At 39.8% G+C, this 12653-nt stretch overlaps 1 protein-coding gene across 3 annotated transcripts; it reads right to left on the bottom strand.

The window, feature by feature from the left end:
* Positions 1-425: 425 nt before the first annotated feature.
* On the bottom strand, positions 426-6347 carry LOC121980270 (cytochrome P450 703A2-like). Of its 3 annotated transcripts, XR_006111476.1 has the most exons (3): positions 4746-6347; positions 1801-2597; positions 426-778 (listed from the first exon to the last, which is right to left on the bottom strand). XR_006111476.1 is itself a non-coding variant. In XM_042532244.1 (2 exons), exon 1 carries the CDS (start codon positions 6297-6299, stop codon positions 4761-4763), a length of 1539 nt encoding a protein of 512 aa, XP_042388178.1. In that variant the 5' UTR covers positions 6300-6347; the 3' UTR covers positions 518-778; positions 4746-4760. The 3 variants fall into 3 exon arrangements, 2 of the variants coding, with proteins under 2 accessions (XP_042388178.1, XP_042388179.1); XM_042532244.1 differs by lacking the exon at positions 1801-2597 and having other exon boundaries at positions 518-778; XM_042532245.1 differs by lacking the exon at positions 426-778 and having other exon boundaries at positions 1799-2597.
* Between the last annotated feature and the right edge of the window lie 6306 nt (positions 6348-12653).

Raw genomic sequence — 12653 nt, 5'->3', positions numbered from 1 at the left:
ACCTCTCCTGAACAGTTTCATGATAAGAGAATAGTAAAACACAATTAATCTTTACACTAAATGTATCAAAATGAGCATCACATTCTATAATTACAAAAATTGATACTTTAAAGGAATTTTTTAAAAAATCACAAGAAGTACTAACTTTGTCATGTTGAAGGGTACCTGTGGGTTCTAAAATGGTGATTGCGACCTCATTATCATCAAGAAATGGTTCAAACTCTGGTTCAGGTGATTCTTGGGGTATTGTTCCAGTGTGCAATCCCCTACACTTAAATCATCAACATTTAGTTCAGGTGATTCTTAAGGTATTGCTTCCAGTAAACAATCCCTTACACTTATATCATCAGGTAAATGTTCAGTTCCTGCATCATTCACAACATCTACAGCAATAATATTAGTAGAATAAAAAATTTGTACAACCACATCATCATCACAAAAACTACTAGAAAAATCTTATGAAGTAATAGAAGTAGGGTCAGATCTGACAAAATCTCTACTTTCCATCTCCCCACTGGAGTTTTGTGTTTGTAGCTGGTTGATGGCTGATGCAATTTGATCTAATTGACTCTGTATATTCTGTATCCTTACTAATTATTGCTCTTGATGCTCTCTTAGTTGTTGCATAACCTCATTGATTTTCCATGTTGACTCTTCAAATTAAGGATCGTTCTGTTGAAAAGAGTGTGGCCAAGTAAATATTGAAACCTCCTGAAACCTATATAAATTCTGGTAGGCTGGATTTGGCTCAATAAATGGTCCTTGTACATTTTTATACCTGAAATGTGAATGATCCACCCATTTAGAATTATAAGTATTAGAGAATGACTCATACCTATTTTTGAATAAAATTGATGCTCAGGCTAAAAATACTGACTCTCCATTCCACCGCCAAAATATTGAAAATATAGATCCATGCTAAAAAAAATCTCTTGTTCTTACACTATAACACTAAGAATCAATATTAGAAGAATCAGGAGCATATAGTTTCAAACACATGGATATATAAATATTAAAGAACTTGACAATTCAAGAATAAGTCAACATGAAATTACAAAAAGATAAGCAATCAAATCAATAAAGATGCTAAACAAACAAAACCATCCAATGCATAATCTAAAATAAACACACACTACTAGTTATGGTCCCCCGGCAACAAAGCCAAAATTTTGATGTGAACCATTTAAAATGTCACGTGACACTTCAAAATTAATAAAGATTGGAACCCATTGAAACTAAAGAACAGAGTTGTAGTAAGGAGTCCCAAGTCATATTTTTTCCCGAGGATAACTAATAAGTGTGTGTGAATTCTAGATTCAAATATATTTTTAGGTTTTCTTATCAACTTTGAATTAATCTTGCCAATTCAGTAGAATAAATCCAGAACTCTATCTCCCTATCCACAGAAATAGCTCTCATGATCACTATCATCTCATCATATTAGCAATAATAAAGTTCAGATTTTAATGCATCATTGAATTAAGTAAATCAATTGATAGATCATCAAATCACTACCATAATCAAGAACATATAACAGAGGTAAACAATTAAAAGCTCAAGTAGACATTCAATATTTAAGTTCAATCTCAAGCACACCAGATTAGTTGAATAGAACAAGGGTTTGCTAAAATCAATAACTAACTAAGCAAATGTTTAGTAAACGAAATGGAAAGTTCAAAACAGAAAGTAAATTGCAAACTATGCTATCAGATCATCAGATCTGAGCAAGGGTATTAGAAATCAAAGTAGCTAAAAAAACAAAACATATTCCACATTCAAAACCAAGATTCAGCCACTCACTCTGTCGTGACACAGAAATGCTCCTGGAAACCTCCCTTCAAGCATCCGATGAGGAATGTCCAAGCTGTTGACTATTATCAAATGACGTTTACGGATCCTGGGTACCTCCCTTCAAGCTCCCAATTAGCTGGTAATCACATCGCCTAAAGAAGAGAGGATGAACTCTGTGAATCGCTTAACCAGATCGATTGATCAAATCGATCTAGTATCATTGCGGAATGAAGATCAGAATGGAATCGGAAACTCCTGGGTACCTCCCTTCAAGCTCTTGGATGACGAAATTCACAGATCAGGAACCTCCCTCGATCTAGAACCCGGTAATGAACAGACATCCAAATCACGGACTAGGATATCTCCCTCTATTGTTCTGTGACTTCAGATGATGAACGCCGGCAACTCAGAGATCGCCGTCGGTGATAGAACTTTCTCTCAGATCCTGAATATGGACGGAAGCATCGGGAGGAAGAAGATGAATAGTGGAAAAATCGCGAGGAAATAAAACGGCCGAGCCCACAGATCACTGTAGCTTCTCACGCCTTTTAAATAAACTTCCAATTTGATCAAACGGTCTAAAATTCTTCCATCTTGATCAACGGTTCAAACATCTTAGATTTGGATCAAAAGTTATGATCTACTTCCACATGGCTCCGACGGAGTAGATCTTCGATGTAAATCTCATATCTCTCTTGATCTTGGATGGACGGTTCAAATTGCTCCAAAGCTTGATCGTCTTGCTTAAACTCCAATTCGAGCACAATTTTGGTTCAAATTAATCTGAGTCCAAGATCTTTTGATACCTACAAAATAACAATCAAATATTAGCATCAAATAACACATTAATAAAATAATTTACAATTAAGTCCAAGAATAAATGCAATGTATGAAATGTAATGTAAATATGAGTTTCAACTATGAACAAGACATTAAATCATGTATGTATGAATTAAAATAGTGTAATAAAATCATGGTTATCAGACCATTTGGATTTATGTTGAGAGCCTTGCTTCATGAGAAGTAAAAAAGCTAAGTCCTGGAGATTTGATTGGCTCTAGGTTTGACCGACTCTGGGAACACTCAAGTTTATGCTGAGAGTCATACCTTATGAGAAGTGGGGAGCTGAATCTTAGAGATTTGACAGACTCTATACATCATGACTTTGATCGCCACCTCACCTTGACCTTAACTGTCACATCACCTTGATTTTGATTGTGACATCACCTTAACTTTGATTGTCACATCACCTTCATTATCGACCCTACACTATATTATCTTTGGAGCCACTCACCACACATCATATCAATGACTATCAGTAATAAAATTGTATATAAAAATTTTATTTTTTAAAAAATAATAAATAAAAGATTAGTTGAATTTGATTTACTAATAAATCAATAGTTTCTAATCCCTAACAATCCTCAATATAATCTGACCATACTATTGTAATATCTGACATAATTATATTTACAAAATAACATCATAACACACACATTTCAAATATAATCAAAAAATAATAATAATAATAATAATAATAATAATAATTTATATGATAGAATTAGTGAGATATCGAAGAAGCATAGTAATAATAAATTTTATTATCTATTAATATTTGTTCTAAGGATAGTATAATATATAATGTATAAAAAATATTTAATTAATTGATAAAGAATAGAATTATTCTAAGAAATTATTCTAATAGAAGGACTTCAAGATGGATAAAACCAGTGTTAGTGGTTTATTGAAGAATGATCAATGTAACCACCGGTTTTGCCCATGATGCTATATAAAATAGTCGAGAAACATCTTTGTACCAGACAAAATTTCAAATTTTTTTAAATATCTCATAAAAACACGAACATTAGATACATGTTTTTTTAGTGTTAGTGGTTTTGCCCATGATACATGTTTCTTTGTACCCTAATGATCTCACATTAGGGTAGCACGTCGGCCCGGTTAGGGCTGAGGTCACGGCAAGGGCTCAGCTCGTGGCCGACCGAGGCCTCACAGCCAAGGCTAAGGTCGTAGCCAAATTGCACCCAACACAAAGCCGCAGCTTAGGCATGACAAAATCGTGGCCCTACTGATGGGGTTAAGGGGAGAGGATAGGAGAAGGGAGAGGAGCTTGTGTGATGAGGAGAGTAGAATGTGTGTGCTAGAGAGGAGATCATGATCGAACCGGAGAGAAGATCATGGTGGCAAAAGATGAATACGTTCGCCCCCAGCGTCTCCGCCAACCCATCCCAGGACCAACACGGAAGAGAAAAACACTCAAACAAAATGGGTTTAACGATTGAAATAATCCTTGGTACGTCGTTAAATTAAAGACCAAAATAAATTTCGATCATTAATTAGCGATAGAATTTAAACTCTATCAGTAATTAGTGATTAAAGATTATCTCGATCAATAATTTAGAATGGAAATTAAATTTCACCATTAAACCGTGGCTATTTGAGAGTTCGTGTAGTGTTAGAAATTTATGTATATATTTAACAACATCTACTTAAAACATAATATAATTAATTATAATCAAACAATATCTTTTGAATAGACAAATTTGAAATTTATATTAAAATTTTAAAAATAGTTTTAATATAAAATCAAATAATAATTAAAATTTAGATTGTTAACATTTTTACTGTTTTATTTTTTAAAATAAAGTCATAATTTATATTTACAACGTAATATTTAAATTTATTTTGTTGTTAAATTAATTTATAGTTAGTGCTAATTAAAATTTCTTTTCTCATACAAATATCTAAAAAAAACTAAATGCTTTCCGTTTCATTAATTGGTGATTTTAAATTATTAAAAATGAAAAAGAAAAAAAAAAGGATTCAAGTTATAGTTTTATAGAGAAAAGGGTGGTTTATCCTTTTATTTATCTCAAAGTAATTCGTTTATTATTGCTTTATATTTATTTATTTATTTATTGCGGCTACGTACGTACCATCCTTGCCGCGGGTCACTGAAACAGGGCAGGAGCCAAACGTGGTCGCGCCATGGCCCGCAGCGGCTTCGCTTTGCGCAGGACCAAGCCGAACGCCTCTTCCATGTCGATCTCTTCCAGCGCCTCCCAGTCGAAGCCATGGAAGAGATTCGCGAGGGCCAACAACACCAACGTCATTCCCCCCGTCACGCCGGGGCACCTCCTCTTCCCCGCGCCGAAGGGTAAGATCTCGAGCTCACCCTTGCGGAGAACCTCGACCTTCTCCCCGTCAGCAGCTGGGAGGTGCTTTTCAGGCTGAAATTCGTCTGCCTCGTCGCCCCACACGCGTTTGTTCCTCCCCAATGCGTGCGCATTGATGAACACCCGCGTCTTCGCCGGGATGTCGTACCCCATGAGTTCGGTGGCCTGCGTTGACTCGTGGGGAACCAGAAGCGGCACCGGAGGGTGCATCCGGAAGGTCTCCCGGACTATGCACCGGAGGTAATTCAGATCTCCCAAGTCGGACTCTCGGACCATACGATCCCGTCCGACCACTCTGTCCAGTTCTTCCCGTGCCCGCTCCAGCACCTTTGGGTTCTTGATCGCCTCCGCCATCGCCCACTCGATCGCCACCGCAGAAGTATCAGTCCCCCCCGCGAATATATCTAGCATTATGGCTTTCATCTCCCTAACATCCATCTGCAATGAAAGCAGCACATCAACGAAGTCCCTGTTCTCGCCAAGCCCACCATCTGTTTGATTCTTTGCTTCAATGGCTTGCCGGTGTTCGTCGATAATCCTCTGCAGGAACCCATCCAGCCTCCGGGAAATCTCCCTAATCTTCTTCTCCGTCCCGACGAAAAAGTCGACGAGCCACCTCCACAAAGGCAGGTAGTCGCTGGGATAGAACGACCCCAGAAGACAAAACAGTTGGTTCGTGAGGCTCAACAGCTCAGCCGCCTCGGCTGGGTCGGTCCCTAAGTTCCGCCTCCCCAGGAGCATCCTCGTCACGTTGTTCATCGTGAAGGCGCCGAGCACCTGGTTCACTTCGATTATTTCGCCTTTGCACGCCTTCTCTCGCACATCGCGCATGAGTTGGAGCGCCTCCAGCGCCCTGTTCTCGGAAAAAGACTCGAAGCGCCTGGCGGTGAGGAGGTGCTCCACGCAGGTCCGGCGCAGTCGTTTCCATTGCGGGCCAATCGGAGCGAAGACGATGCCCCTACCTCCATAGCTCAACTGGAGGGCGCACACCAACTTCGGGCGGGATGCGAATAGGTCGTCCTGCCGGACGAGGATCTCGCGGACGACGGTCGGGTCGTCGGTGGTTATGGCGTCGACGGTGCCGAGGCGGAGATAGACAAGCGGGCCGTAGGAGGAGCAGAAGTGAGCCATGTCCTTGTGGGGGAGAATGCCGATCTGCATCAGGTTACCGACGATTGGCCACCTTGTAGGGCCTGGTGGATGCCTGGACACACGGAGCCTCTTCTCAGCAGCCCAGAGCAGAAGGATGGACATTATGAGAATTAGAACAAGAGGAGTTGAGAATGGAATGTCTCCTATATTAACCATCTCCATTTCCTAACTTGAAATTAAACTCTTGCCCTGAGAACTTCACAACTAGATTGAAGTTTATATAGAGATGATTGTCGACGTGGGGATGCCATGAAATATTAATTAATTCTGTTTATAATTTTTTAGGCTAGCTAAGTCAAATGTTCAACAGTAATTGTGTTAACAGTTTGTATTTTTTTAAGATGATCAAAGTTTATTTTCAAAGTTCCTTAAGATGATCAAAGTTTAGAATTAGAATTTAATTCAAAAGTATTCCTATATACTGCATGTCCCTGGAATCTAACGAAACAAAACAAAAAATTACTGATGCAGCTTTGAATCTTCTCATTTTCTTTTCTAATTCAAGACAATGTTTTATTTATTTATATTGTGAAAGTACATTGAGTGAGACACGAAACTGTCCAGTGAATTATATGTTAGGGCGTTTTATTTTATTTTTTTAAAAAAATAGAAGTCGTCTTTTTTTATTGAAATTGTTAAAAAAAATATTTATTATAAAAATAATATCGCATTTTATTTTTTATTCTTAAAAATATTCTTAATTTTTTAGCATTATTATAATAACTACATGGCAACCATGGATACCACATCATAGAAAAATTAATTAATTATAATAGTTACCATCCATATCTATTATACAGTTGTACCATTATTTTTTTTTAAAAAAAAAGTTGTTCGAGGAGGAGGAGTACACCAGCCTGGATTTCAATTTTAAATAATAATAATAATAATAATAATAATAATAATAATATAAAAAAGGTGTCTAAACTCATGGATGGATCAAAGAATTATAAGTAAACTGTACTTTGGGCGTGGAAGGAATGGGTTAAGTACTAAAACAAAATGAACAAAAAGGAAAACACATCACTTTATTTTTATGCTAAGTTGTATATTGATCTTGTCTGAAATCTGAGTTGGATGAACTGTTGCTGATGTTGACGGAAGGGTGACCGAGACACAGTTCTAGTATACACCTTCAAAAATAGATCCCTACGTGGTACTGACCGAAGACGATGACTACACCGGCGGTATTTGAAATCTGCATACACTCAGACAAGCACACGAGTATTAGAGGTCATAAACCAGAAAAAAAAAGTCCCCGGCGTAGGCATTCCGATGTTCAAGTTAGATACTTTTTCCTTAGAAGAACAGTGTATGAAGGAGAAAGAAAATAGAGGACAAGTGTGAATGTGCGAGAGAGTGTACCTACGCAAGGGAGAGGACCTCTCTTTTTATATGACAGTGCGTACCTTTGAAGGCTGAGTGATGTCAGAGAATGTCGGGTGTCAGGTCCTGTCGGGTGTGGAGGACACGTGACATCCTCCTGTAGGCTGAAGGAAGGTTCCATTCACAGATGACCGCAGACCATTGGAATATTCCTTGACACTCAAAAGTTATTCTCTGATAGGCAATTACAATTCTTTGACCTTGTTGTCATGTAGCGCATTCTGTCCTGACCGGGTATGAATAGGGCAGCTTGGGATGATCAGTCGGGTATAACACTTGGCCTAAACCTTGGGGGTCGGGAGTTGTGGAGAGATCATTCAAGAGCTGACCGGGAGTTTAGCTTACTGAGAGTACTAGGCCTAGGCACAACCCGACTACCTACTGAGAGCCCGACTAGTCAGATCCAGATCAGGTACCACCCCGACTACCTATCAAGGTGTCTCATATATGGAGTTCCGGTTCGTGAGAACCCGACCGGGAATCATGTTGCTGACGTCGTCACATGGTCCTACCTCCTCTTTCCCTACTTGTTTACTGCCCTATCCCCTTGACTTCCAACTGTCACATCCCCGTGACTTCTGACTGCCACGTCCTCTTGACTTCTGACTGCCACATCCCCTTGTCTTCTGACTGCCACGTCCTCTTGACTTTTGACTGCCACGTCCCCTTGTCTTCTGACTGCCACGCCCTCTTGACTTCCGATTGCCACGTCCCCTTGACTTCTGACTGTGCAACCTTATCGGACCCCATCATTATGCATCGTATCACAAACCTCCCCCCAAGTCTATTTGAAGGAGGTTCAGGTCCGACTGACTAGACTCAGGCTCTGATTTACTTGTTCCACCATAATGTCCTTAAATGCTGCACCTTTCACCATAGTGTCCCCATGTACTTCATTAAATAAATGTAAATCTGATTGGGCCTCTGTCTTTGTTTCTTCTTCATTTTTCCTGGTACTTCTTTGTTTATTGATAACTCGCCCAGGAATAAGAGTGTAAAAGGCTACCCCGTGAGTTACTGAGTGTGGTAGTGTGCTTGTTTATAGCTCGTTCTAAGATGCGAGGACGAGAGTTTGAAATCCTGCCTAAGGGATCATTGGTCGTGAAAGCAGGCTTACTTGTAACTCGCACTGGGCGAGAGTCTGGAGGCGTGAGAGCAAGCTCACTTATAATTCGCCTTGGGGTGAGAGTCTAGAAGCATGAGAGTATGCTTACTTATAACTCGCGCTGGGGCGAGAGTCTGGAATCCCGACCGAGAGGTCGTTGGTTGTGAGAGCAAGCTCACTTATAACTCGCGCTGGGGGGAAAGTCTGGAATCCCGACCGAGAGGTCGTTGGTCGTGAGAGCAAGCTCACTTATAACTTACACTGGGGCGAGAATTTGGAATCGTGAGAGCATGCTCACTTATACCTCGTGCTGAGGCGAGAGTCTAGAATCCCGACCGAGAGGTCGTTAGTCGTGAGAGCAAGCTCACTTATAACTCACACTGGGGTGAGAGTCTGGAAGCATAAGAGCATGCTCACTTATAACACGCACTAGGACGAGAGTCTGGAATCCCGACCGAGAGGTCGTTGGTCGTGAGAGCAAGTTCACTTATAACTGTTGGATCGAGATCGCGCTAGAGGGGGGGGTGAATAGCGCTCGTGGCTTTCACATGGTTCTGATTTGAAAAACTAGACGAGTAAACAGTGGAATAGAAAGAAATAACAAACACACACAAAGACACCAAGGGTTTACTTGGTTCGGAGCCTGTGGCGACTCCTACTCCAAGGTCCACGATCGTTGATCGCTTTCGATGGGCAACAACTATAATATCGAGAATAATTACAACTGAAGTACAATAAGGATTACAATTAAATAAATTGAAAAATAATACCGACAACAAAAGATTGAAGAATCACAACACCGAGTCGTCGATAACTTGTCGTAGCACTTCTGGGACGTCTTGTTAGCAGCGCACAGGAGAAAGGTAGCTTTAGAATAACTCAAGCTGTTGCTCGAACACCCCTTTTATCCAGTGCTAGAGGTGCCTCAAAACTCATCCAAGGCACCTCCAAGCCTCACGAGTCAGCCGCGTGGATCAGCGCAGAAACCTTCGTCGCTTATCTTGCTTGAGGCGCCTCCATGGCCAGTCCAAGGCGCCTCCAAGCCCTGCTCGAAGGCGCCTGCAGCTCCATCCGAGGTGCCTCCAGCTCCTCTTCGCAGTCAACTTCTATTTTGCACCCGAGGCGCCTCCAAGCTTCATGGAAGCGCCTCGAACACTGTTCATCCGAGGCTTAGCTTGTTCCTTTTGTACCTGCAAGACACGTTAGTCCCAAAACAACAACATACCCTGCAAGACAAAGTTAGAACAGATATAAACATGATAAATAAAGTGATCGACAATCATCGGACTGTCCGGGTCTGACTTCGAATTTTCGACCGGAAACCCTAGGTCGACCCAACGCCTACTGTTCCCTCAGGAGAGATTGCCTGATGCCAGTCCGGTCCTCCAGACCGACTGGACTTTTTGCTTAGGGTTACCACCCCCTAGGACCTAAGGTTACTGTCTCCTAGGGTTTTTCTCCACCTAGGGTTACCACCCCCTAGAACCTAAGGTTACCCTCCCTTAGGATTTTCACCACCTAGGGTTACCACCCCCTAGGGCCTAAGATTGCCGCCCCTTAGGGTTTTCCTCCACCTAGGGTTACCACCCCCTATGACCTAAGGTTACCACCTCTTAGGATTTTCCTCCACCTAGGGTTACCACCCCCTAGGACCTAGGGTTACCACTCCCTAGGGTTTTCACCTTACCTAACCGCAGCTAGGACTTTTGCCTAAGATCACTTAGAACTTTTTTGCAATCTCCATTAGACATGTAAGATCCCAAATAAGCTTAACTTTGACTCCTTTGTCATTATCAAAACTTGGGTTCGATCATCGGATGCTTCTCGCACCAACAATCTCCCCCTTTTTGATTATGACAATTAAAATTCAAAGTTAAGTAAAATAGATGCATAAATGATCTTCAAAGTTTAAGTAAGAAACATAAGTAAGCTTAAGTAAATAAATTTAAAATGCAAGCATAACTTAAGCTAAAACATACTAAACTTTTAACGATGTAAGGCTCCCCTTTAATAAGAGCTCTTTTTAATTTAAATTTAAAATTTTGCTTTGAATCTTTGAATTTTCCTACTCTCCCCCTTTTCCATATATCAAAATAAACAAGGGAGTAAAAAAGAACAGTGATTAATGACCTTAGCTTATTTTTAACTTTTAAAAAATGTTTAGAAAAGATAAAGGCGTTTAATATTTAGCTTTTAGGAGTTAATATTATTGTAAAACTTTTAGCTAAGTGAAACTTTTAACTTTTAGAAATTAATATTCTTAAAAAGCTAGGTAAGCTTGTAAAATGCTTAATTTGAAAAGTTAAATTTGAAAGGCTTTGTTGAAAAATATTTCGTTAAATTCTTAAAGCCTTTTTTTAAAGATATTTTCTTTATTTCGAAAAGCTTTTTGAACAATATTAAGTTAAAATTAAACAAGCTTTTTCAAAAAATACTTAGCTTAATTTAAAAGAATCTAAAAAATATTTAGTTAAATTTTGATAGAAGTTAAACGATACTTATTTTAGAAAGTTTTTTTGCAAAAAGAGTTGAATTTTGAGAATACTTAAAAAAACTTTAAAACACTTAGTTAAATTTGAAAACCTTGTAAATAATATTTATCAATTTTTGAAAGAGCTAAAAACACTTAGCTAAATTTAACAAGCTTTTTGAGGGATATCTAGCTAAGATTTAGGTTAATTCGGAAAAATATTTGGTAAAGTAATTTGAAAATCTTGATTTTGAAAAGACTTCGAAAAAGACTAAGTTTTAAAAGACTTTTGAGAAAAAAAATAAGTTTGTAAAGTTGCAACTAAGGCCATTTTCACATAAGTTCAAGAAGTCCTAAAGTCCAAGCATGACTAACTTGAAAATTAAAATTAATCATTTAGTTTCTAGGTCCAAATGTCTAACCATTTAGCTACTAGCTGTTTACCTAGAGGGTAATAATTTTTACTTGGTTAGTCAAGTTAAGTCAATGATCCAGTTAGATTTGACTAGGGCTGGATGACTTAACTTGATTAATGTAATGTTGGTTTAATGCCTAGACTCATGTCGATGCACAGACATAAGCATTCTGAAGTCCAGGCAGTACCCTATGCATCTCATGCCGTTCTAAGTTTTTCAAACCCAAACAAGTTATACCTAGTGTGCTTGTGAGATGCTCTGGCTGAAACTAGAGGAACATGATTTCTAGTGGGTTAGTTTTGATGTGATCAACCAAGTTGGTTAGGTCCTGCTTTGTGTTTGATCCCTGTGTCTAAGTGTGTAGGAATTTAGGAGCACAGGAAGTCGAGTGGAAGATGGAACTAGCGAGAAGGACGACACGGGAAGGGAGTCGACGGGCTCGGTGCGTCGGAAGGACGAGAGAGCTGCGGAAGAGTACATCGGTGGGCGAGAAGAACGTGTTCGGCGTTCGAGGGACGTTAAGACGGGGAGGAAGCCTGCTCGAGGAGAAGGCCGAGAATTGGATTCGGGTGAGCCCTATTCCGGTTGACCTCAATCACCCAAAAGAACGGAGCATAGGAAGCCAACGCAAAAGAGCTGGAAAAGAAGCTGTGCTGGATAAACAGCTCAAGGCGCCTTCAAACTGCCTTGAAGGCGCCTTCAAGGCTGATGAAGGCGCCTTAAGCCTGGTCATACAGACCGTTTATGCAGCGGATAAAGTTTTATCAACTGACTAAGCCGGAGGTGCCTTAAACCTTGTTGAAGGCACCTTGGACCCTCGGGATAGGATTTCCAGGACCTATATAAAGGCTCCTAGAGCTAGGAAATAATCAACAACTCAAGCAATCAATCGTGTAGCCATTCCTAGCAATAGTTTTAAGCTTCCAAAGTGTAAAAGGCTTCTCCGCCTTCAGTAAAGGAGATTCTTTTTAGTGCGCTTCTCATTGCCCTGGATTAACAACCTCCTTGGTTGTAACCAGGTTAAATTTCTGTTTCCTTTTTCTTTACTGCTTTAATTACTTTACTGCCTTATTTACTATTACACTAATTGAGTTGAAAGCACGAGGAGGGTATAGTTTATTTTCTGTTTTCGAAAGCTA

This window comes from Zingiber officinale, chromosome 5A (assembly GCF_018446385.1).
Source record: "Zingiber officinale cultivar Zhangliang chromosome 5A, Zo_v1.1, whole genome shotgun sequence".
NCBI classification, from domain to species: Eukaryota; Viridiplantae; Streptophyta; class Magnoliopsida; order Zingiberales; family Zingiberaceae; genus Zingiber; species Zingiber officinale.
Note: the sequence above shows the minus strand (reverse complement) of the source record. Positions and strands in the feature narration are given on the sequence as shown.

Excerpts from the sequence above, each read along its gene's own strand:
- LOC121980270 (XM_042532244.1), bottom strand. The coding sequence starts at position 6,299 with ATGGAGATGGTTAATATAGGAGACATTCCATTCTCAACTCCTCTTGTT.